The sequence below is a fragment of the Hypomesus transpacificus genome, chromosome 18 (assembly GCF_021917145.1).
Source record: "Hypomesus transpacificus isolate Combined female chromosome 18, fHypTra1, whole genome shotgun sequence".
NCBI lineage: Eukaryota > Metazoa > Chordata > Actinopteri > Osmeriformes > Osmeridae > Hypomesus > Hypomesus transpacificus.
The window spans coordinates 1,679,428-1,706,107 of record NC_061077.1 but is presented as its reverse complement, the minus strand read 5'-3'; the positions used below and the strand labels follow the sequence as shown (position 1 = coordinate 1,706,107).

Here is a 26,680-nt window from a genome sequence, read left to right as displayed (position 1 = left end):
TTACTTAGATCCGTGACGACCCGGTGATTCTGCCTTCAGTTGGATATCTCGATATTGTTAACTACCTGGTTTTCTCGCCGAACCCATACATTTGCAGTAGTTTGATATGAATTATATTATGTCAACGTCAGCTTTACAGTAAAATAAGCGCACAGTAAAAACAATAAAAGCAGTAATTGTTTTTACTATTTACTATTAAAAATATTATCATTACAATAGAAAATTTGTTTTGAGCCGCTGAAATAAACATTTCACAATACCTGACAAGAAATGTGCCAAACAAATCCGTATGTTGTCCAGATTTTTCCCTCGTAGATCTTGGTTGAGCTATGCCAACCAAGCGCCCCCTTTCCTCTGACAATCTCTGGCATTCCTTTCCCTGGTTTTTACTAACTTTTGGAAGTCGATAATATACCAAATGTTTTTCACGATCTGTCCTATTTGTACAACCTGAAACACGGCAATAATTCAAAAATTTCCTTGACGACGTTCGGGGTATACCTACTTCAGTGCCAGTGCTTTGTTGTGATGCGGAGTGCCTCCAAGATGGCGACTTTCGGTCTGATGACACGTCGGTGAAAACCCTTTATAGTGTCTTGCACAGAAAACACAAGTGAAGACATCAAAGTTACCATTTGATGTAGTTGGTAGTTAGTAAAAATGTATGAAATGTCATAATACTTTATCTTGAAGATAAGTGTTTACATAAATGCAATGCAATTTTTCAGGGGCATAGTTTTCAACAAAAATGCATCAACTGGTTCTTTGAGTAACAAGTAATTGAACCCCTTCCAAACCAACCAAAGGCAAATATTTATGATGTGTCAGTCATTGCATCAAACATTTAAACATGCATTCATCGATTGAATTAAAAAGCTCAGATACTGTAGAAGAAAATGAAACAATCATTCATACTGAATTATATCAGTTACAGTTAATGATAGTGACTATAGGCTAACCATATGGATTAATTGGCAGGCATTTCACCATAGATAAATCCAACTCTACTGGGGTAATATAGAAATTGCTCGAATCAGAATAACAGAACACTGATAAGCTCGTGTGCGCCCCCATGTGGACAGAGATGGAATGGCTTGAAGAGGACTACATGATTTAGTACGGTCTTCTCTGGGAAGGTTTTCATGGTGAGATGTTAACTTCCATACTAAGCCAATTAAGTATCCAGGAAACTGCGTTTCGTGGCTAGAAAAAGCTCAATAAGAATGATTAAACATAGACTTAGCTGCAAGTGATGCGTGGGCATCATCTCGCAGTTTCTTCTTCTGTCTTTTCTCTGCTCCTGACTCCTGCTGTCTTTTCGAGGACATTTCCCCCCCAAAATTGACTTATAGCCTAGTCAAAGCCCCAGGCAGAGCTTGATGTGCCAGGTGGAGTGGCGGCACTGTTCACTAGGGTTATGATTTGCAGACACACGTATGTGATTTCCCTCTCTGCTGATTCCAGCAGGCCCCGCATTCACAATCTAATGAAGTCACCAGAGGCGTTTTTAGACATAACACTCTACTGGGGCACAGGCCCCTAATTTATATCCCTTTTTTTTCTTTCAAGCTTGCTGCACAAAATTCAATAATAATTCCCCTTGTTTAACCCTCTATATAACAGGTCAGGGACTCAAGTTTAATACCAGCTTTGGAAGGGACATCGATAGTCAAAATAAGACGATCGGTAGGCCTATCATATAGAAACTATCTTTAGTTTTCTTATGTTTTCTTAGCCTACCTAGCCTAAGTTAACTCCCCAGCTGACACCTGACATTGCAACATTGTGAATCAGCTGGTGGGTTAACTGAACTGGTTATGTTGCATATAGGTTATAACCTGCTTTCTGGACAACCCCCTTGGACTGCTGTTTCGGTGCTGCAGTGGCTATTTGGCAAGCTCAGATGAGCGTGCTAACATGGAATTCTGCGTGCATGTAGGTTTGGGTTTTTGCTTAAACACTTTTACAAGCGCTAATTGGGATTAACTGCGTTAATTTTCCGGGATTATCAATCTAAAAGAATGCACTGACTCAGGGGCGGTTTTAGGCACAGGCAGACTGGGGAATTGGCATATTGGCGCCCCCTTCAGGCAGCTGCAGGCACCCCTGCTTGCTGAGACGGTGCTGCTTGGGCGTCGCCGCAATGTAACTTGGGGGGGGTCAGGTCCCCCCCACTTAAAAAAAAGTTGTTTGGACCCCCCCACATTTGCGATCAAAATATTAGTGCATGACTGGTCTACTAGTCCAGCGATCTTTCCATTGCTTCACAATCAAATCCGTTCCACTTTAGCTCCATCTTGTGACTCCACTAATAAGCTAATACCAATCACTTGTGTAAGTGACTGAGTGGGCGCGTGTCTGTGTGGTTGCCATGGCGCAGCTGTGACGAGCTGGGCAGAGAGAATAACAGAAATTTGTATTTCTATATTTTCCGAGACCCAAAACTCTGCCGAAAGCGGAGATATTCTTTATATGTCTGTGCGGTCAGAAATATAACTTTCTGCTTTCTCTGAGAAATTTGTCACCAGATTTGCATTGGTCTCTATGAGGAGAGAGTTGGACTTTGTCTCGCTCTTGTGGGGCTCTGATCAAATGTGCAAGTCTGTTGGATTCCACAGACAACTGTCTACAACATTTCGTATCTATTAATCCAAAAACGAAGCATGAAGAGTGAAAATTGTGGCAATTCTGGCAAACTACAAATATTTCAACGAGATTCCGAAGCTCCTTCACTCTAAGCATTTCAGTCAGCACTCTAGGCTCTCATATACACATATACATACACTCTAGGCTCTCATATATATATATATATATATATATATATATATATATATATATATACAGTGCCCTCCAAAAGTATTGGAACAGTGAGGCCAATTCCTTTATTTTTGCTGTAGACTGAAAACATTTGGGCTTGACATCAAACGATGAATGTGAAACCAGAGATCAACGTTTCAGCTTTTATTTCCAGGTATTTACATCAGGATCTGATGCACAAATTAGAAAATATCACCTTTTTGTTCGAACCCACCCATTTGTCACGTGAGCAAAAGTATTGGAACATATGACTGACAGGTGTGTTTTGTTGCCCAGGTGTGTCCTATTACATACATTATTCAATCAATAAATACCACTGAATGTCTACACTCAGGTTCAGATTGGGTAAGATAGGTTTTGTCTATGCAGACTGTATTCAGAGGTGAAAACAACATGAAAACCGGAGCGCTGTCTTTGGGTGAAAAACAAGCAATTGTGAGTTTTAGAGAAGATGGAAAATCAATCAGAGCCATTGCAGAAACATTGGCCATAGCCAGTACAACCATTTGGAATGTCCTGAAGAAGAAGAAAACTACTGGTGTACTAAGTAACAGACGTCGAACAGGTAGACCAAGGAAAACATCAGCAGTTGATGACAGAAACATTGTGAGAGCTGTAAAGAAAGACCCTAAAACAACTGTTAGTGAGATCAGCAACAACCTCCAGATGGCAGGAGTGAAGGTATCACTATCTACTGTTCGCAGAAGACTTCATGAACAAAAGTACAAGGGCTACACCAGAAGATGCAAACCACTCATTAGCAAGAAGAATAGGAAGGCCAGGCTGGAATTTGCCAAAAAGTACAGAGATGAACCTCAAAAATTCTGGGACAAAGTTTTATGGACTGATGAGACAAAGATTAACTTTTACCAAAGTGATGGAAAGGCTAAAGTTTGGAGAAAGAAAGGAACTGCTCATGATCCCAAACACACAAGCTCATCTGTGAAACACGGTGGAGGTAATGTCATGGCTTGGGCTTGCATGGCTTCTTCTAGGACGGGCTCATTAATCTTCATTGAGGATGTAACACATGATGGCAGCAGCAAAATGAACTCGGAAGTCTACAGAAACATTTTGTCTGCCAATTTAAGGAAAGATGCAACCAAACTGATTGGCAGAGCCTTCATCATGCAGCAAGATAACGACCCAAAACACACTGCCAAAACAACAAAGGAGTTCATCAGGGGCAAGAAATGGAAGGTATTAGACTGGCCAAGTCAATCTCCAGACTTAAACCCTATAGAGCATGCATTTTACCTGCTTAAGAGGAGACTGAAGGGAGGAACCCCACAAAACAAACAACAACTGAAAGAGGCTGCAGTGAAAGCCTGGGAAAGCATCAAAAAGGAAGAATGCAAAAGTTTGGTGACGTCAATGGGTCACAGACTTGCTGCAGTTATTGAAAGCAAAGGATTTGCAACTAAATATTAAGTCTTATTCACTTAAATATGTTTTAAGTATATCTGTTCCAATACTTTTGCTCACATGACAAATGGGTGGATTCAAACAAAATGTGATATTTTCTTAGTTGTGCATCAGATCCTGATGTAAATACCTGGAAATAAAAGCTGAAACGTTGATCTCTGGTCTCACGTTCATTATTTGATGTCAAGCCCAAATGTTTTCAGTCTACAGCAAAAATAAAGGAATTCGCCTCACTGTTCCAATACTTTTGGAGGGCACTGTATATATATATATATATACATACATACACACCCATGTAAATCTCAGAAACGGTTTGAAAAACTCATGAAACATAATCAGTGATATTGAAAAAAGTTTAATAGATATCAAAAAGCTGAATTTTCTCAAATAGTTTAGGGTTTTGTTAAAATTTTGAAGTTTAAATGGTAGCCATTTAAACCATAGGGGATTTCGTTGCTACATGTTAGGCTTAGTCTGTAACATGAAGGCAAAACTGATTCAACCATTAAAACCATATATCATCAGAAAGCTTATACCCTCAGGATGTTATCTAATGAGACAAGAGACACGTCCTTCTCTCCATATTAATATGCTGCCCATGCATAATAAATTGGGTATTGGTAAATAGAGTAGGGGAGAATGGAGTGATTTGTGCCAGCGGGGAAGTTGTGCCACCCCCCGTTTCTAGGGAACCACAAAAGAAATTGGTCATGTGGCCACACATTTTTGAAGAGTCATTTTACTCATCCTGTAAAGAACAGAGCCTCATTGCATGAGAGATAAACACATTTAAGTTAAAAAAAAATGTTTTGCCTTCCAAAGTAAAATTTATATGATCAAGGTTATAGACAAGTTTGAAAACATTTCACACGTGTTTTAGTGCTTTAGTAAGCTACACAATGAGTCTATTTGGGACAGTTGCATGATTTTAGCTCAAAACTGCTGGATGATGCATTTTTTTCCAAAAACGTGGGATTGGGGTGATTTGTGCCAAAGGGCCTGGGGTAAATTGTGCCAGATCTGTGAAGAGAATTGCAGTAAATTTAGTCTTCATTTGAATTTCATTTTGTTCTGAACATGTGTTTATGTAAATTGCCTTTAAATAGAATAGTTTTTTTTCTCCATTTGAACTCAACTTTGTTCTGTTCTGATTTGTTCATGAACCCCTAGGTCTTGTTTAAGAAAATTGACCATTGATGTCAGACATTCCAAGTCTCCCGGAAGTTGGTATATTTCTACATATTTCTACCAACAAAAATAAAGACCCCTCTGCATTCCACATGAACGCTGGTCACGTCCGGACTAGCAGCAAGCTTAACTGTCCGTTTATGAAAGGATGCGGGAACAACTGCTGGACTAAACATAACAGCTTTGCATGGAGCTGGGAGTGGGGAGTGAGGATGGGGGTGAGGCTGAGAGTGGAGGTGAGGCTAGGTGTGGAGGTGAGGTTAGGAGTGGGGAGTGAGGATGGGGGTGAGGCTGAGAGTGGAGGTGAGGCTAGGTGTGGAGGTGAGGTTAGGAGTGGGGAGTGAGGATGGGGGTGAGGCTGAGAGTGGAGGTGAGGCTAGGTGTGGAGGTGAGGTTAGGAGTGGGGAGTGAGGATGGGGGTGAGGCTGAGAGTGGAGGTGAGGCTAGGTGTGGAGGTGAGGTTAGGAGTGGGGAGTGAGGATGGGGGTGAGGCTGAGAGTGGAGGTGAGGCTAGGTGTGGAGGTGAGGTTAGGAGTGGGGAGTGAGGACGGGGGTGAGGCTGAGAGTGGAGGTGAGGCTAGGTGTGGAGGTGAGGTTAGGAGTGGAGGTGAGGCTGGGGTGAATCAGGGAGTGCAGGTGAGGCTGGGGTGGGGCAGGGAGTGGGGGTGAGGTTAGGAGTGAGAGCAGTGGGACATTTCAGCCCTGCCTCAACTAGAGGCAGACAAAGTCTGGGCCAGATCTCCAGGAGAACGTGTACTTGAGCAGTTCTCATTCTTGGATTGTTTCATCATCTGTTTTTGCAGCAAAGCCGGACCATTTAAGATGCATCTCTGGAAGCACACCAGACAGGGTCTCTGGCAGCGCACTCAGGAACAAGAAGAGGAATGAAAGTTTTACGTTGAAAGTTTTATTTTGGTTAGAACAGTACATACATAGTATTAAATCAGGCACTCCTTTGCCTTCAGATGAACCAATGACATACAGTACTTTAAAAACCTCAACCTCAGAATGTTTGACATCCTAACCAATCAGCATGGCTCGCTGCAGGAGTGGCCACAGGTTGTCCGGCAGCACTTCTAGTCTCCTAGACACAAGATGCAATGGTGCCCACAGCCGTTAGAACAGCATCTCTCGTTGTTGGGACAGTCGCAGTCACTGGAGCACAACTCCACGCAAGACCCTGCTCCGACCCTCGTGCGAGGACAAATGCCTGGCTTCCCTTTGGAAACACACATATCAGGTATATCATATGTGAGCCCAGAGGGGTATTCCAGAAAGCAGGTTATGCAGCATAAGCAGGTAAGTTAACCGACCAGCTGTTTCACAATGTTGCAGCAACCTATTGGAAATGTTGCTACAACGCATAACCTGTATGTCACATAACCTTCTTTCTGGTCTGGAATACCCCCCAGGTCATGAACGCTTCATCTAGACTGTCAGAAAACGTAAGATTACACTAGGAATTTGAGAGCAATAATTGTTAAAATTGGCAGTTTTCTCATGGTCAATTATCTTAAGGATTCTTTGGGGGGCTTTTCTTAACAGTTGAGATTGACAGGAGAATCAAAGGGGGGAAGACATGTAGAAATGTTGTGAGCCGGATTCAAACCTGGGGAGCTGCTGTAAGGCCTCACCCTACATGGTAAGCACAATTACCCAGTGTAATTTAACATTAAACCCCTCAGCCCCTGATGTTTACCTTTGTAGGGGGCGATGCATTGACGCCCACAGCGGCTAGAACAGCATTTATCGTTGTTGGGACAGTCGCAGTCACGGGAGCAGGAATCCTTACACAACCCAATTGGCCGTGGTCCCCATCCAATGCAAGGGCACACTCCTGGCTTCTCTTTGGAAACAAACATATCAGGTACATCATACTGTGAGCTCAGGGGGGTATTCCAGAAAGCAGGTTATGCAACATAAGCGGGTAAGTTAACCCACCAGCTGATACATAATGTTGCAGCAACCTAGTGGAAATGTTGCTACAACGCTGGGTGTCAACTGGGGAGTTAACATACCCGGATATGTCACATAACCTGCTTTCTGGAATACCCCATAAACGCTTCATTTAGACTTTCAGAAAACGTAAGATAACACTAAGATTTTGAAAGCAATAATTGTTTAACAAATGTTACTTCAGTGGCAGTTATTTCATGGTCAATTAAGGATTCCTTGGGGGGATTTTCTTAACAGTTGAGATTGACAGGAGATTCACAGGAGAATCAAAGGGGGGAAGACATGTAGAAATGTTGCGAGCCGGATTCAAACCTGGGGAGCTGCTGTAAGGCCTCACCCTACATGGTAAGCACAATTACCCAGTGTAATTTTACATTAAACCCCTCAGCTACTATCGTTTACCTTTGTAGGGGGCGATGCATTGATGCCCACAGCTGGTAGAACAGCATTTGTGGTTGTCGGGACAGTCGCAGTCACGGGAGCATAACTCCCCACAATGCCGTGGTCCCCATCCAATGCAAGGGCACACTCCTGGCTTCTCTTTGGAAACAAACATATCAGGTACATCATACTGTGAGCTCGGGGGGATATTCCAGGAAGCAGGTTATGCAACATAAGCGGGTAAGTTAACCCACCAGCTGATTCACAATGTTGCAGCAACCTACTGGAAATGTTGCTACAACGCTGGGTGTCAGCTGGGGAGTTAACTTACCCGGGTATGTCACATAACCTGCTTTCTGGAATACCCCATGAACGCTTCATCTAGACTCACAGAAAACGTAAGATTACACTAAGATTTTGAGAGCAATAATTGTTTAAAAATGTTACGTCAATGGCAGTGTTTTCATGGTCAATTATCTTAAGGATTCCTTGGGGGGATTTTTTTAACAGTTGAGATTGACAGGAGATTCACAGGAGAATCAAAGGGGGGAAGACATGTAGAAATGTTGCGAGCCGGATTCAAACCTGGGGAGCTGCTGTAAGGCCTCACCCTACATGGTAAGCACAATTACCCAGTGTAATTTTACATTAAACCCCTCAGCCCCTGATGTTTACCTGTGTAGGGGGCGATGCATTGATGCCCACAGCGGCTAGAACAGCATTTGTGGTTGTCGGGACAGTCGCAGTCACGGGAGCAGGAATCCTTACACAACCCAATTGGCCGTGGTCCCCAATTTAAGCAAGGGCACACTCCTGGCTTCTCTTTGGAAACAAACATATCAGGTACATCATACTGTGAGCTCAGGGGGGTATTCCAGAAAGCAGGTTATGCAACATAAGCGGGTAAGTTAACCCACCAGTTGATTCACAATGTTGCAGCAACCTAGTGGAAATGTTGCTACAACGCTGGGTGTCAGCTGGGGAGTTAACTTACCCGGATATGTCACATAACCTGCTTTCTGGAATACCCCATGAACGCTTCATTTAGACTTTCAGAAAACGTAAGATTACATTAAGATTTTGAGAGCAATAATTGTTTAACAAATGTTACTTCAGTGGCAGTTATTTCATGGTCAATTAAGGGTTCCTTGGGGGGATTTTCTTAACAGTTGAGATTGACAGGAGATTCACAGGAGAATCAAAGGGGGGAAGACATGTAGAAATGTTGCGAGCCGGATTCAAACCTGGGGAGCTGCTGTAAGGCCTCACCCTACATGGTAAGCGCAATTACCCAGTGTAATTTTACATTAAACCCCTCAGCCCCTGATGTTTACCTGTGTAGGGGGCGATGCATTGATGCCCACAGCTGGTAGAACAGCATTTGTGGTTGTCGGGACAGTCGCAGTCACGGGAGCAGGAATCCTTACACAACCCAATTGGCCGTGGTCCCCAATTTAAGCAAGGGCACACTCCTGGCTTCTCTTTGGAAACAAACATATCAGGTACATCATACTGTGAGCTCGGGGGGATATTCCAGGAAGCAGGTTATGCAACATAAGCGGGTAAGTTAACCCACCAGTTGATTCACAATGTTGCAGCAACCTACTGGCAATGTTACTACAACGCTGGGTGTCAGCTGGGGAGTTAACATACCCGGGTATGTCACACAACCTGCTTTCTGGAATACCCCATGAAAGCTTCATCTAGACTCACAGAAAACGTAAAATTACACTAGGATTTTGAGAGCAATAATTGTTTAAAAATGTTACGTCAATGGCAGTGTTTTCATGGTCAATTATCTTAAGGATTCTTTGGGGGGATTTTTTTAACAGTTGAGATTGACAGGAGATTCACGGGAGAATCAAAGGGGGGAAGACATGTAGAAATGTTGCGAGCCGGATTCAAACCTGGGGAGCTGCTGTAAGGCCTCACCCTACATGGTAAGCGCAATTACCCAGTGTAATTTAACATTAAACCCCTCAGCCCCTGATGTTTACCTGTGTAGGGGGCGATGCATTGACGCCCACAGCGGCTAGAACAGCATTTATCGTTGTTGGGACAGTCGCAGTCACGGGAGCAGGAATCCTTACACAACCCAATTGGCCGTGGTCCCCATCCAATGCAAGGGCACACTCCTGGCTTCTCTTTGGAAACAAACATATCAGGTACATCATACTGTGAGCTCAGGGGGGTATTCCAGAAAGCAGGTTATGCAACATAAGCGGGTAAGTTAACCCACCAGTTGATTCACAATGTTGCAGCAACCTACTGGAAATGTTGCTACAACGCTGGGTGTCAGCTGGGGAGTTAACTTACCCGGATATGTCACATAACCTGCTTTCTGGAATACCCCATGAACGCTTCATTTAGACTTTCAGAAAACGTAAGATTACATTAAGATTTTGAGAGCAATAATTGTTTAACAAATGTTACTTCAGTGGCAGTTATTTCATGGTCAATTAAGGATTCCTTGGGGGGATTTTCTTAACAGTTGAGATTGACAGGAGATTCACAGGAGAATCAAAGGGGGGAAGACATGTAGAAATGTTGCGAGCCGGATTCAAACCTGGGGAGCTGCTGTAAGGCCTCACCCTACATGGTAAGCGCAATTACCCAGTGTAATTTTACATTAAACCCCTCAGCTACTATCGTTTACCTTTGTAGGGGGCGATGCATTGATGCCCACAGCTGGTAGAACAGCATTTGTGGTTGTCGGGACAGTCGCAGTCACGGGAGCAGGAATCCTTACACAACCCAATTGGGGGTGGTCCCCATCCAATGCAAGGGCACACTCCTGGCTTCTCTTTGGAAACAAACATATCAGGTACATCATACTGTGAGCTCGGGGGGATATTCCAGGAAGCAGGTTATGCAACATAAGCGGGTAAGTTAACCCACCAGCTGATTCACAATGTTGCAGCAACCTACTGGAAATGTTGCTACAACGCTGGGTGTCAGCTGGGGAGTTAACTTACCCGGGTATGTCACATAACCTGCTTTCTGGAATACCCCATGAACGCTTCATCTAGACTCACAGAAAACGTAAGATTACACTAAGATTTTGAGAGCAATAATTGTTTAAAAATGTTACGTCAATGGCAGTGTTTTCATGGTCAATTATCTTAAGGATTCTTTGGGGGGATTTTTTTAACAGTTGAGATTGACAGGAGATTCACGGGAGAATCAAAGGGGGGAAGACATGTAGAAATGTTGCGAGCCGGATTCAAACCTGGGGAGCTGCTGTAAGGCCTCACCCTACATGGTAAGCGCAATTACCCAGTGTAATTTAACATTAAACCCCTCAGCCCCTGATGTTTACCTTTGTAGGGGGCGATGCATTGATGCCCACATCTGGTAGAACAGCATTTGTGGTTGTCGGGACAGTCGCAGTCACGGGAGCAGGAATCCTTACACAACCCAATTGGGGGTGGTCCCCATCCAATGCAAGGGCACACTCCTGGCTTCTCTTTGGAAACAAACACATCAGGTACATCATACTGTGAGCTCAGGGGGGTATTCCAGAAAGCAGGTTATGCAACATAAGCGGGTAAGTTAACCCACCAGTTGATTCACAATGTTGCAGCAACCTAGTGGAAATGTTGCTACAAAACTGGGTGTCAGCTGGGGAGTTAACATACCCGGGTATGTCACATAACCTGCTTTCTGGAATACCCCATGAAAGCTTCATCTAGACTCTCAGAAAACGTAAAATTACACTAGGATTTTGAGAGCAATAATTGTTTAAAAATGTTACGTCAATGGCAGTGTTTTCATGGTCAATTATCTTAAGGATTCTTTGGGGGGATTTTTTTAACAGTTGAGATTGACAGGAGATTCACGGGAGAATCAAAGGGGGGAAGACATGTAGAAATGTTGCGAGCCGGATTCAAACCTGGGGAGCTGCTGTAAGGCCTCACCCTACATGGTAAGCGCAATTACCCAGTGTAATTTAACATTAAACCCCTCAGCCCCTGATGTTTACCTTTGTAGGGGGCGATGCATTGATGCCCACATCTGGTAGAACAGCATTTGTGGTTGTCGGGACAGTCGCAGTCACGGGAGCAGGAATCCTTACACAACCCAATTGGGGGTGGTCCCCATCCAATGCAAGGGCACACTCCTGGCTTCTCTTTGGAAACAAACACATCAGGTACATCATACTGTGAGCTCAGGGGGGTATTCCAGAAAGCAGGTTATGCAACATAAGCGGGTAAGTTAACCCACCAGTTGATTCACAATGTTGCAGCAACCTAGTGGAAATGTTGCTACAAAACTGGGTGTCAGCTGGGGAGTTAACATACCCGGGTATGTCACATAACCTGCTTTCTGGAATACCCCATGAAAGCTTCATCTAGACTCTCAGAAAACGTAAAATTACACTAGGATTTTGAGAGCAATAATTGTTTAAAAATGTTACGTCAATGGCAGTGTTTTCATGGTCAATTATCTTAAGGATTCTTTGGGGGGATTTTTTTAACAGTTGAGATTGACAGGAGATTCAGGGGAGAATCAAAGGAGAGAAAACATGTAGAAATGTTGTGAGCCGGATTCAAACCTGGGGAGCTGCTGTAAGGCTTCACCCTACATGGTAAGCGCAATTACCCAGTGTAATTTTACATTAAACCCCTCAGCTTCTGATGTTTACCTGTGTAGGGGGCGACGCATTGATGCCCACAGCTGGTAGAACAGCATTTGTGGTTGTCGGGACAGTCGCAGTCACGGGAGCATAACTCCCCACATGGCCGTGGTCCCCATCCAATGCAAGGACACACTCCTGGCTTCTCTTTGGAAACAAACATATCAGGTACATCATACTGTGAGCTCAGGGGGGTATTCCAGAAAGCAGGTTATGCAACATAAGCGGGTAAGTTAACCCACCAGTTGATTCACAATGTTGCAGCAACCTAGTGGAAATGTTGCTACAACGCTGGGTGTCAGCTGGGGAGTTAACTTACCCGGATATGTCACATAACCTGCTTTCTGGAATACCCCATGAACGCTTCATTTAGACTTTCAGAAAACGTAAGATTACATTAAGATTTTGAGAGCAATAATTGTTTAACAAATGTTACTTCAGTGGCAGTTATTTCATGGTCAATTAAGGGTTCCTTGGGGGGATTTTCTTAACAGTTGAGATTGACAGGAGATTCACAGGAGAATCAAAGGGGGGAAGACATGTAGAAATGTTGCGAGCCGGATTCAAACCTGGGGAGCTGCTGTAAGGCCTCACCCTACATGGTAAGCGCAATTACCCAGTGTAATTTTACATTAAACCCCTCAGCCCCTGATGTTTACCTGTGTAGGGGGCGATGCATTGATGCCCACAGCTGGTGGAACAGCATTTGTGGTTGTCGGGACAGTCGCAGTCACGGGAGCAGGAATCCTTACACAACCCAATTGGCCGTGGTCCCCAATTTAAGCAAGGGCACACTCCTGGCTTCTCTTTGGAAACAAACATATCAGGTACATCATACTGTGAGCTCGGGGGGATATTCCAGGAAGCAGGTTATGCAACATAAGCGGGTAAGTTAACCCACCAGTTGATTCACAATGTTGCAGCAACCTACTGGCAATGTTGCTACAACGCTGGGTGTCAGCTGGGGAGTTAACATACCCGGGTATGTCACACAACCTGCTTTCTGGAATACCCCATGAAAGCTTCATCTAGACTCACAGAAAACGTAAAATTACACTAGGATTTTGAGAGCAATAATTGTTTAAAAATGTTACGTCAATGGCAGTGTTTTCATGGTCAATTATCTTAAGGATTCTTTGGGGGGATTTTTTTAACAGTTGAGATTGACAGGAGATTCACGGGAGAATCAAAGGGGGGAAGACATGTAGAAATGTTGCGAGCTGGATTCAAACCTGGGGAGCTGCTGTAAGGCCTCACCCTACATGGTAAGCGCAATTACCCAGTGTAATTTAACATTAAACCCCTCAGCCCCTGATGTTTACCTGTGTAGGGGGCGATGCATTGACGCCCACAGCCGCTAGAACAGCATTTATGGTTGTTGGGACAGTCGCAGTCACGGGAGCAGGAATCCTTACACAACCCAATTGGGGGTGGTCCCCATTTTATGCAAGGGCACACTCCTGGCTTCTCTTTGGAAACAAACATATCAGGTACATCTTCCTGTGAGCTCAGGGGGGTATTCCAGGAAGCAGGTTATGCAACATAAGCGGGTAAGTTTACCCACCAGTTGATTCACAATGTTGCAGCAACCTACTGGCAATGTTGCTACAACGCTGGGTGTCAGCTGGGGAGTTAACATACCCAGGTATGTCACATAACCTGCTTTCTGGAATACCCCATGAAAGCTGATGACTCTCAGAAAACGTAAAATTACACTAGGATTTTGAGAGCAATAATTGTTTAAAAATGTTACGTCAATGGCAGTGTTTTCATGGTCAATTATCTTAGTAATGGGGCCTTTGCACAAAAGCCCCAAATAACTTCATGCTTACAGTAATGCAGCAATCAAGTTCATGCATATTGTTAGAGAGAGAGAGAGAGAGAGAGAGAGAGAGAGAGAGAGAGAGAGAGAGAGAGAGAGAGAGAGAGAGAGAGAGAGAGAGAGAATATATTAAGTGAACTTAGGCGAAATGAAATCATGTTGACAATCACAAATGTCAATCACAGAATGACAATACATTGACTTTAAAGAGAGCTTCTTGCAAACATTGTTTGCAGGAAGCACCTGGTCTAAGAAACTAAGTCGGTTTGTCCTAATTGAAGCATTAAATACTTTTTACAAGATGTTGATCGCTAGAGAAATTCAACAAAAAAAAGTAATCAATTCAACAAACAATACATGAATAAATATAGCTGCAAGCAGCGATGCGGGTTCCTCCGCAAAACGGCATAATATCATAAACTTGCATACTGCAGAAGATCGAGGCTTGGACAACACGAGAGCAAAACGACTTCATGTTTGTCCAAAATCAATTCCAGACTCTGTCATTGCACAACAAACTAAAGTCACGTGGGAAACTGGGCTAGTGCGGCGTTCATCTTCAGCTCCTTGCAAGAAAAGCCTGTGAGGTTTGGCAGCCGACTCTCTCGTCCCATTAAACTACACAACATGCACAATCAGGGTGACCAACAAGATTATATTAACTAACCAACAATAACATTACAAACATCTAACTGAACGAACACAACAACTGAAATCCCTCGCAAGGCTGTTGTAACCAAACTATTTTCCACAAGTCTTTGCGTAATTGGACATGCCGCACTGCATGCTGGGTACCCAAGGGTGCTGACGCTGATTATCTAGCAGTGCTCCGACTGCGTGATATGAGTATTAGTTTTTTCTCAGCTTTGGGACAAAGGTTAAGAAACGGTTGACATTTCAAGGTTAAATTGCATGAAATTGTGCATGGTATTTCAGAATGATGTCTGCCTGTTTAACTAAACGAGTAATCAAAATCATGACAGGCCAAAAGACTGTGCCTGGATTTGAACCTGTGACCTTATGCTTTACAGTACAACGTTTCAACCCATTGAGCTACCCGTAAAGCTGAGAAATTCTTGTCAGTTTCTGTAAAAAAAAAAAAGATGTATATCCTGTAGCATGGCTTGTTCGATTCGGCCAAAGCTTAAACAGCTCAAATTCAATGATCTTTTGACATATCAAGGTGAAATTGCGCATGGTATTTCAAAACAATGTCATCCTGTTTAACTAAACATATATTCAAATTTAAGACAGACTCAGTGAGGCTGGATTTGAACCTACGACCTTACACTTTGCAGGTCACCCTTCCAGCTCGTTGAGCTATTATGGGTGTTGAGTATTATCATGTTCAGTTACTCTACAAAAAAAAAGCTTTTTCTCCAATGGTGAGCATTGTCAGATTTGGTCCAAGTTCAAACAGCTGTAATTCAGTCATATTTTGACATATCAAGGTGAAATTGTTATGGTTCTTCAGAGGCATGTCACCTTAAAGTCTATTAGGTTTGAAAACCTATCATTCAAAATGACATTTGATTTAGTGACACAAACATATTGAGGCAATGTGGACATTTATATAAATACACCCCTTTCAGCCATTTTGTATTTTATTCAATTGCTATAAGTAACGTTTTTAAATATGTCAATGATACATATCTGTACAAAATCTCAAGTTAATTTGACCTTTGGTTCAAGAGAAGAGGTATTTTGAAGGTTCTCCCAAATTATCATTGTACAGGAAAATAGATCAGGCGGACCTTATGGTTCCTTGAGGCTTTTTTGGTAGCCATGAGAAATAAGACATGCACACCAGGTTTCAGAAGAATTGGAGCAATGGGGTGGAAATGCTATCACTTTGAAAATCAGACTTTTGGGCGTTTCCTGTGGTGCCCCCTATGGTCTGATGTGGGCCAGTTTGTGTTTGGGCCGTAGTTGTGGCATGTTGTATCAATATGCCAAATTTCAAAACTTTTTACCAATGTGTTCATGAGATAAATTACTAGAATAATAATAATAATAATACCAACAAACACAATAGGGTCCTCCTGACGGAGGAACCCTAATTAGATTTAACTCAAAGTTGACTATGATCAAGATAATAACATTCTTTCGTGTATAAAACGTGTACTAATTAGCACCAGCCAATGCAAAACTCACCTTTAATATGTTGCGTTTTTTCTTCGGTACAAGTAGGCCTACTGTAATCTACAAACGTTAAAAATACAAGAATAAACCCCCAAATCGCTGACGAATGCATCTCCATGCTTTCTTTCTCATCAGACTCAAGACTGTAATTGTAGTATTCCAATATAAAGAGGGAGCGCGTGCACGCACTCACGCACGGGGCCATCTCCGCTCTTGCTGGGTCCCTGTGCCGCTCAATTTACATTCCCGTTCACGTGCCCCTCAGGTCACATTTAGTAACTGTAATCATGGCCTGCCAGTTTCCAGATTGACTTCAGTGCAAGAAGTCAGCTTGTCACAATATTCAGTGCAGATTGATTTAAGACGGTAAGGGAAGCTCGGCTTCCGCTAAAAATGTCAACAAATGAATGGTCAAATATTTACTATTGTGTCAACATTTTAAATGCGTTACTTAGAACACGTTGATCTCGAAGTCAGGTTCGTTCAGAATCAGCCACACATAGGAGGTCGACTCAGAGGCTTTGTTAGACATAAAACTCGACTGGGGTACAAGCCCCTACTCATTTCCCTTTTTCTTATTGCTGCGCATATTGCACTAGGCCCACTCCAAAAAATCTTTTTTGAGTGTCAGTATTTGGGGAGTTACAGTTTTTTACAATCGCTATGACAGTTTTTACGCACTAAAACAATTGGCAAAACCGTTAATTTCAAAATCACCCATTGTAAACTAAACTCAAACACTAATTGTCATAACACAAAAATACACATGACACCATGTGTACCAAACACTAACACACGTTCTCTTTTCACAGTAACATTTAATCGATCATAGCACAATGTCATAAAAAAACACTAACATCAGATGGAATTAGAGAAACTGTATTCATTTATGCAGGTATGTGTCAGGTCTCACAGTATATGGATTATAGATTGTGTTTGCAATGCAGTTTCTCTCTACATCTTTGTTTTGTTGGGTTTTGTAAATGCATGCATTTTGATTCTTTGCTGCAGAAATTCAGAACAAAAAATGAATTACCCATCTCAGAGTAGCTTTATAGAATGTACGGTTACTGTATTGAAAAAAAGAAGACATAAACATAAATGCTGCAGTAAAGGCTTCATTTGCAACAGGACATTACTGCAAGAAATATGCAATATAGCTGCCATTTACAGTATTACTCCTAGCTCTGGCCTTTCTCTGAGCGCCACCACACATTCTAACTCCTCTCCCTCTCCCTTGGCCTGGTACTTGTCTCCCTCTCCCTTGTCCTGGTACTTGTCTTCCTCTCCCTCTCCCTTGTCCCACTCCTCTCCCTTGTCCTGGTACTTGTCTTCCTCTCCCTCTCCCTTGTCCCACTCCTCTCCCTTGTCCTGGTACTTGTCTTCCTCTCCCTCTCCCTTGTCCCACTCCTCTCCCTTGTCCTGGTACTTGTCTTCCTCTCCCTCTCCCTTGTCCCACTCCTCTCCCTTGTCCTGGTACTTGTCTTCCTCTCCCTCTCCCTTGTCCCACTCCTCTCCCTTGTCCTGGTACTTGTCTTCCTCTCCCTCTCCCTTGTCCCACTCCTCTCCCTTGTCCTGGTACTTGTCTTCCTCTCCCTCTCCCTTGTCCCACTCCTCTCCCTTGTCCTGGTACTTGTCTTCCTCTCCCTCCTGCAGGCATAACTGTATTCTTACTGTCTTTGTGTTGCTCTATATTGTTCTTTTTCCACACAAGATCAGTCCAGAGGTTGTCTTTACTGTCTTTACCATTTGGTCATGTGGTTGAAAGAGCCTCAACATCTGAGTGTTTCCTAGTTGGGAATAAGCTGTGATTTACAGTGTTTGCATAACTTCAACCAGCTGTTTCTCAGTAGCAATAGAATAAAATACAGGGGATATATCTGTGTTTCATTTTTCAATATGAACAGCTGTTCACTTTGACTTTAGCCAATAAGTTAGGTTTTGAACATGATGTTATCTGTTCTGACACAGTGTGAAAGTATTGGTAAATTAGTCCCTAAAAATCGATTGTTTTGGTCTTGGTTGAGCTTGTGTGTAAAAGAAGTTCAAGCATTTTAAATTTGTGTTTACTCTATGCATTTTGTGTCAAAGCAACAAGAAATGTGTTAATTGTATAGCCAACACAGGCGGATGTTGTGCTAACTGTGTCAAGAGTTTAGTCAAACTTGATAAAGGTATTGAAAAAAGTGTCATAGCGATTGTTAAAAACTGTAACTTACCCAATGTCGGTTATGTCACATAACCTGTTCTCTGGAATACCCTTCTTGGGTGTCCTTGGCTTAACCCTTGTGCTGCCTTTGGGTCACAATAACCGAAAGGTTTACAATGACCCATCGTTGTTTTGCGACAACTGTACCCAATACAAAAACAAAGTGGAGCATTTTCTGTTAACCTTCGCACTGTGGGGCGTTCTGAGACAGCGCAACGCTGAAAAGAAAAAGCTTCACTTTGCTTTTGTATTGGGTAAAGTTGACGCAACACGACGGTGGGTCACAATAACTGAAGGGTCACAATGATCTTAAGGTTACACACACAGACACACACAGCTGAGTCAATAGAAATTGAACTGATCCTTCTCTTAGGAAACTGTGATAAAGTTCTCATACTGGACAAATAATTTAACATACAAGGTCATTCTTGCCCACACAACACATAATATGCACACATCTTGATAATGGCATGTGTAAACCAAACAACAAATATGTGTTGTTATTATATATTTATTGAAAAGACAATAATAAATATCCCAGGTATCCCTCACATATTCACACATTCACCTTCCTCTTGGTACAATCCACTCATTATATAGACCAGAGTTTTACTACTGCAATAGTATCTTACACAGAGAACACAAGTGAAGACATCGAAGTTACCATTTGATGTAGTTGGTAGCTAGTAAGAATGTATGAAATTTCATAATACTTTATCTTCAACATGAGTGCTAATATAAATGTAATTTTTTTAAGAGCACTGTTTCCAACAAAAATGCATCAACTGGTTCTTTGAGTAACAAGAAATGTAACCCCTTCCGACATTTTAAAAACCAACCAAAGGCAACTATTTATGAAACATTTTGTCAGTCAGTGCGTCAAACATTTCAACATGCATTCATCCATAGAATTAAAAAGACTTCTTTTGTTTAGATACTGTAGAAGTAAATGAAACAATCATTCATACTGAATTATATCAGTTACAGTTAATGATGGTGACTATAGGCTAACCATTTGGATTCATTGGCAGGCTTGTCAGCCAATAACGTAAAATAGGCTTTTAGTCATTTTTATTTCTACAGTCATAATTTTATAGTCTGAAGGATTGCTTTGTTACATCAAACAAGTCCCCCTGAAACACGGGCCACAGACTTTGGGTCCATCCACAGACATTAGCAAAGCCCTTCTAGGTCTCTCTAGACCCACATTAGTAGTGCACGGAGGAAGGAAAGACCATCTTCAAAGGCAAAACAAAAATGCCTTGAAAGTCCATTAGTGTTTAAAAAAAGACTTGGTTTTACTCCTTGGTTCTATTCCTTGATATAAAACTGTAAAAAGAAAAATAATAATTGCCACAAGTTTTCACAGAAGTACCTCCCTTAAAAGTCCCCGTCACATTTATTTAGTGGTCTTTCCCTTGGCCAGAACAAAAAAATAAATAAATCCAGTGCTTGTTCGTGTTGGCATTAGCGTTAGCATGGTGCCTCACAGCAGTGGCACCCCCCGAAGCCGACGTATGACGTTAGCTAGCTTCTTGGCCAGGCCTGGGCTAGGCTCCTCCACCTGGAAGGTGCGGGTCAGGAGGTTATAGAGAGATCCGTAACCCACGGCGATCACGGTACAGGTGAGGCAGATGACGTTGTAGGGCATGCTGAAGTCCGGAGTGGGCAAGTTAACCAGGAGGGGCTCCGTGTAGACTCTGATGAAGTAGCTGGATTCTTCCTTACAGGGGAAACTACAAGGGGGGGGGGGGGGGGAGGGGGGGGGACTAAGTTAGCCTGACAGAGATTTTTACTTTGAGATAAGTAGACTTCAGTCATTAGTTTTCAACATCAACAGAGAGTTTTGATCACAGTGATTGTGTTTTTTGTAACGACTTTCAACCTTTTAACTTTCAAAAGATTCTTTCAGTTGGAATCTCCCATATCCGTGGGCGACCGCTACATCATTACTCACAAGCTACTGAACAGAGGACGCTCCTGTGTAACGTTGGCATCCATGGCAACGACGCTGGGCACCAGAGCACTTATGACAGACGACCTGTTGAGCAAAACGGACAGAACAGTCTCCAATAAGAGAATACTGATAAGGTCCTAAGGCAGCATTAGAACAACAAGTGTGAAAATGCTACATGATCGAAGCTACTGGGAGCAAGAATTTGCGTTTAATCATGGGGAATGGGTATAGCTCAGTAGGGAAGGGTATAGTTCAGTCAGGATGGATATATTATAGCACAGTGGTAGTGGTTGTGTCAGGCCAAATAGTGTCCTAGGGCCAAATAGTTGCCTACCTGACGTCACAATGCCGTTCCGAAGCAAGGACGCGTCCGTCGCTTTGCCGACCTTAAATTCCTGAAATATCTACGAGTGCTAGCAGGAAACTGTCATGGTTGCTATACTGGTTACTAGGTAGGAAGTTTTGTATTTAGGCTTATTTAAACCAGTTTATTCTACGCTACTATTTAAAGTTTTCACTCGTTTGATAGCTGTTGCTAGCTGGCTAATTGTTTTCGTCAAAAGAATTCACTTATTTAGCATCAATTTTAACAGACAGGGAAGGCAACACGTATAGTATTCTACCTGCGCGCGTTGCTGTCTCAGGAATGTCGAACGAGTGAAAACTTTAAATAGTAGATTAGAATAAACTGGTTTAAATAAGCCTAAATACAAAACTTCCTACCTAGTTGCACTAAGAGATTCCGGGTTCAAATCACACCTGGTAAGTTTGCAAAGTGTCTGCTGTACATTTTTTTGCTATCATCAGCCTCATCAATAGCAAGCCTCTTCACCAGAAAGAGTCTGGGAGATTAGCAGGAGACAGCCACTTACCCGACGTAGAAGCCGTGGTTGGGGTCAGGGGTGTACTCGGTCCACTTGAGCAGGGCCCTCTCAAACTGCACCGTCACCTCGGTGACCGAGTTGGGGGGCAGCTGGAGCAGCATCTCGAGAAGGTGGGGCCTCAGGCGGTCCTTAGAGGGCTGGTAGTGGATGTAGCCTAGAGGGGGGGGGAGGGGGAGGAGGAAAGAAAAGAGGGTGACATATGAGGGGGGAGGGGGAAGGGGGAAGGAGAGAGTAGGGAAGAGGGAGGAAGGAGAGAGTGGTGTTGGGGGATGTTGGAAAGAGAGGGTGGTGAATGGGGAGGTATTTAGAATTTCACCATAGATCAATCTGATGGCTGAGCGGTGAGGGAGTCGGGCTAGTAATCAAAAGGTTGCCGTATCGATTCCCCGCCGTGCCAAATGACGTTGTGTCCTTGGGCAAGGCACTTCACCATACTTGCCTCGGGGGGAATGTCCCTGTACTTACTGTAAGTCGCTCTGGATAAGAGCGTCTGTTAAAAGACTAAATGTAATGTAATCAATCCAACTGTACTGGGGTAATATACTAATTGCTCGAATCATAATAACAAAACACTGAAAAGCTCATGTGCGCTCCCATGTGGACAAAGATGGAATGGCTTGAAGAGGACTACATTATTTAGTACGGTCTGTATGGGAAGGTTTTCATGGTGAGAGGTTAACTTCCATACTAGGCCAATTAAGTATCCAGGAAACTGTCTATTTGTGGCTAGAAAAAGTTACTGGCTACTTAAAAGAATTAAGTCAACAGATTATAAAAAGACAAGACTTGGCGAAATTCACATGGTGGATGCTCGTGCCAGACACTTCCACCCCCCCCCCCCTCCAAAGGCCAACACTTCCCCCCCCCCGCCGAGGCTCACACATCCCCCCTCAGGAAGGGCTAGCGGCTCTGTGCGTGCCTGGGCTCAGGGTGCACTCACTGGGCTTATTGGGGCGTCCCTTGCTGGTGACGGTGAGGGTGTGGATGTAGAGACGGAGGTACCAGGGCACCGTGTCCAGCAGCAGCACAGGGAAGGCCCGGTACGGGTGGTTGTTGTACATGAGGGTGTGGATCTCTCCGGTCTGCAGGCCGTAGCCCGCCACGTAGCGCTCGCTGTGGAGCAGGGGGCGCAGCATGTCGCCTGGACGACACGATCGACACGGTCAGTTAAAGGAAAATGGCGTTGAGTGTGTTTGTGAATGGGATGTGGAGCATGACTAGGGCAGAGTTTCCAGTTACTGAATGTAGTCAACTACTACAGAGTAACAACCAGTACAGATATGAAAACTTGCGCCTCTCATTAAAGTCAAGCCCCGCCCCCTCTCATTAAAGTCAAGCCCCACCCCCTCTCATTTAAAGTCAAGCCCCACCCCCTCTCATTAAAGTAAAGCCCCCCCCCTCTCATTAAAGTCAAGCCCCGCCCCCTCTCATTAAAGTCAAGCCCCGCCCCTTCTCATTAAAGTCAAGCGCCGCCCCCTCTCATTAAAGTCAAGCCCCGCCCCTGTCACCTCCATCTGAGCCCCTCCAGCGCAGCAGCATGTTGAGCGAGCGGAGGGTTCCGAAGGTGTCCTGGCTGGTGAGGTCGTACACGGCGTAGGTCCTCCGATCCCCCAGCACCACGGCCTGGCTCAGCAGGGGGGTGGCTGGGCTCAGCTCAAACAGCTCCCCCTGCAGGACATACACAGCAACAGCGGTTGGCGTCCAAGCTAGAGCTGAAGAATGTTTCAAAGATAAGGGCCGGGTTTCCCAGATTCTGAACGTTCGAAGGGCGCTCTAGAACGAATCTGAACGAACAAACTTCTTAACGAATCTGGGAAACCCGGCCAAGGTATGTCGTTGCAGTAGCTGTTGGCTGCTTTAAATGTGCTTTAAATGTATTAAATGTGCTTTAATAACGGTTGACTGGTAGTGGTTTATGTTATCTAATTTCAGAGGATTATCTTTTTTTCATGCAGTGAAATTAGGTTGTTCTGGTTGCTTCTGCTAAGTTCAAAAGTAAAAAAGCAGTGGACCTGAGGGTTGTCAGTGACGTCAATATAGACTTTGCTGGAGGAGGCCAGCGGGCAGGCTTCTGTCAGCGTGCGAGAGAACATCTTAAACAGCGACCAATCTGTGGGGAACAAGTTCAACAGAACACATTCAAGCATACTTAACCCGACGCAATCCAATTACATTTCATATCAAGATTTTGATTACCCGTATTACATAATACAGTACTAACGATGGAATCATAATATATTTAAGTGTTAGCTTGAAAGGCTCATTCTCGAATAGAATTAGCATAGGACACATGTAAGGGATGAAGGTCTATGTGTCTTCACCTCGTTTACCCTGACCGGAGGTGTGCAGGTCAAACACCACGCTCAGTGTCTGTCTTAGCTCCCACGCTGTGGACGTACACCTCCAGTCCTGCAGAGACGGCAGCCGTTACAAAACACCACATCCACACTAGTTACCATGTCAACACTAGTTACCATGTCAACACTAGCTACCATGTCAACACTAGCTACCATGTCAACAATGGATCCCACCTGGGTTCTACTTCAATACCTGAACGTCAAACTGAGATGGTAGTTTGACTCCGCCATCTTTCTTTACAAGTCTACCTCCTTGGGTGAAACTCTACACACGGTTTTTCTTGTTTTTGTTCATTGTGTGTGACTGAGTGTCAGAGCGACGACTCACCTGGCACACGGGTCTGATGTGCAGAGCCTGAGAGTGGAAGCTGCTGTGAAAGAGCTTCTCTGACTTCATCAGGACAGCAAGGCCCGCCTGCGGCACACGGAGAGAAGGAGGGGAGGGGCCACAGACATGGGGGTTATAGAGGGAACATGCAACACAGGCACACACACACACAGACACGCACACAGACACACGCACACACACACCTTTGATCCACATGGCAGCAGCTTCTTCCAGGGTGTAAGATTCTCCGTGCAGACGATCTCCCGAGGCAAAACAGCGTAGCGTAGAAAACGAGGGTCTGTCGCTGCACAAACAACACACAGACAGTTCACAACACAATACTGAATACACGTGGAGTCAAAATCTACGGTAAACGTAGAGAAGAGCAGAACAGAATTGTATTACTCCCTGGGAGAAAATTGCAGACGTGAATGTATTGACATTTCACGGCTCACAGTTCATTATGTACAGGCTGTGATTAAGGTAGCTTGATGCGCAAAGAGACTGTATGATGCTAGCTTGTTTGTCAGCGGGGGGAGTTTACCGTTGCCCACTCCTAGAGGTTTGAACGAAGCACTGGGCTGCACAGTGTTGGTGGAGTCGATGAAGTTGAGAGAGGCACAAAAGATCCCTGAGAGGACGTTGGTCAGCTCTTTCCAGGCTCCATCCACACTAGAAGAAAAGGTAGAAAAACAGACCAGAGGAGTTTTACAAACCATCCTAATGGATAGAAAAGTGTCGAGAGTAGACAGAGAGAGAGAGAGAGAGAGAGAGAGAGAGAGAGAGAGAGAGAGAGGGGGGGGGGGTGGATGAGACAAAACATAGTTGATCCCTGATGAAAAACAGCATTAAAACTACAGTTGTCATGGCAGCGGGAATGCCTGCAGTGGCCACCCTACTTACTCGGTGACCGAGTCCTGGAACCAAACCCACAGCTGGGCACCAGGGGGCGCTGGCAGGAAGGACTGGCCCCACTGCATGGTCCTCCAGTAGCCCTGCGTGAAGGAGATGTGCAGCTCCCGCACTGAGAACTTGGATATCACCTGGCCCAGGGACTTGGGGAACAGGCGATAGTGGGACACTGAAAAATAATTTACAGATTTTGAAAATACTTCATATGAACGCCGTGGTACTGTGTGTAGCTGGCACATCACATAGATTACAATTTTAGATAGGGTCTAGCTAAGAAGGCAGATTGGTTTTTACTTAGGACTGACACTAAAAGCAGCAGAGTGTCTCTAGAGACGCACTGTGTGAAGGGACCGATAAGTTAACGAGATTTCTAGAGAAGCAAAAACAATATTTTGTTTAACTTGTATCTTTTTTATGAAATGTCTTCGCCTGTACAGTTGCGTTAGGTGCGCGTACATACCTCTACTTCCTTGCACGAAGTCTGTATCCCAAAGAGTTGCGAACTGGAAACTAGCATAAATGTCACCAGAATGAAGCGGTCTTATCACTAATTCTTCCTGAAACGTATCTTTATCAGGCGGAGGTGGAGGAGGAGATTCTTCGGTGTCCGGGACGTCTTCATCGACACTTGGAGGATCCGACTGAGTCGTTCCCATCACTGTAGCTTCCCACTGCTGTCCCCCTGCGGCCTCTTCCTGGATTTGGTCCTCGCTTTCAACGGTTGTAGGCGTATTGTCTTCATGTTCGGTTTGTGCATCATCTATCACGACACTATCATCACCACTGACTGAGATTTTTTCTTGAATGTCTGCAAACACAAATGCAGTTAGCACACAAATAATGAACGCCAGCACAGTAAAACTGCACCTGCTCGCCATTTTTGCTGATTTACAATGACCACTTCCTCATTGACGCGTCATACACCATGTTGACCAATGGTGTGTAAGATTTGTAATCCTCCTGGACATTTATCGTTGCACTAGTTATGCGCATATATCATTGATCTTTTCTGGGTTTGTCTGATTTTGCGATGATCGTGTAAAAAAATTACAGTAGCCAATAAATATATTTTGTTACCAAGATATTTTTTTTTATTCATGCTTTGAGTGTTTTTTTTTAATCCAAATCACTGCAACTCAATTTGATGGAATTCAGACTAGCCATAATTTTTGTTAAAAAAAGACAACAAATTATGATTAGCGTGCCACACCTCAATACAATAAACAAAACTAAGAAAGAGGAAACATTATTCATCCAGCAGAATACATTTTTGGTATAATTCTAATAATAAGATTAGCCTTCCTCATAACTTCGCAAAGAATCTGTGACTTGACGCAAAGTTGAATTTTTTTGTAGCAGTCTCTCATTAGGAAAAAAAACGTTACAGTCTGGGCTTTGATGATTTGTTCGTGTGACATTGAACATTCAGTGCCGTAAGGAACCCATGCCACTGATTACAGTTTTGCAAGACGCGGACAGTGACAAAATAGACGCGGGCATCGGGCACATCCGTATCACCCCTCCCACCTCCACATACGCGCGCGTGCACAGCCCAGACACACGCGCGGTGAAAGATACTAGGAATTCTGCTTACCCATGGCGCTTTATTAGATGCTCAAAGCGGTTGTTGTCACAACAAATCATATCTGCACTACTGCTGCTTACT

At 43.8% G+C, this 26,680-nt stretch overlaps 2 protein-coding genes and 1 long non-coding RNA gene across 3 annotated transcripts; all 3 read right to left on the bottom strand.

Annotated features, from left to right (window-relative positions):
• Positions 1–6,327: 6,327 nt before the first annotated feature.
• On the bottom strand, positions 6,328–7,942 carry LOC124480189 (WAP four-disulfide core domain protein 3-like). The gene is made up of 3 exons (XM_047039290.1): positions 7,789–7,942; positions 7,130–7,276; positions 6,328–6,649 (listed from the first exon to the last, which is right to left on the bottom strand). Exons 1-3 carry the CDS (start codon positions 7,940–7,942, stop codon positions 6,507–6,509), a joined length of 444 nt encoding a protein of 147 aa, XP_046895246.1. The 3' UTR covers positions 6,328–6,506.
• A 1,165-nt stretch (positions 7,943–9,107) lies between these two features.
• Positions 9,108–10,558, bottom strand: LOC124480797. The gene is made up of 3 exons (XR_006957580.1): positions 10,424–10,558; positions 9,765–9,911; positions 9,108–9,248 (listed from the first exon to the last, which is right to left on the bottom strand). It is a non-coding gene; the product is annotated as an uncharacterized LOC124480797 (long non-coding RNA).
• An 8,481-nt stretch (positions 10,559–19,039) lies between these two features.
• pigt (phosphatidylinositol glycan anchor biosynthesis, class T) lies at positions 19,040–25,910 on the bottom strand. Its single transcript, XM_047040395.1, has 12 exons — positions 25,475–25,910; positions 25,006–25,183; positions 24,647–24,774; positions 24,306–24,406; positions 24,103–24,189; positions 23,739–23,826; positions 23,430–23,527; positions 22,926–23,085; positions 22,358–22,558; positions 21,406–21,571; positions 20,534–20,617; positions 19,040–20,312 (listed from the first exon to the last, which is right to left on the bottom strand). The coding sequence occupies exons 1-12, from the start codon at positions 25,890–25,892 to the stop codon at positions 20,063–20,065; spliced, it is 1,959 nt and encodes a 652-aa protein (XP_046896351.1). The 5' UTR covers positions 25,893–25,910; the 3' UTR covers positions 19,040–20,062.
• Positions 25,911–26,680: the final 770 nt, after the last annotated feature.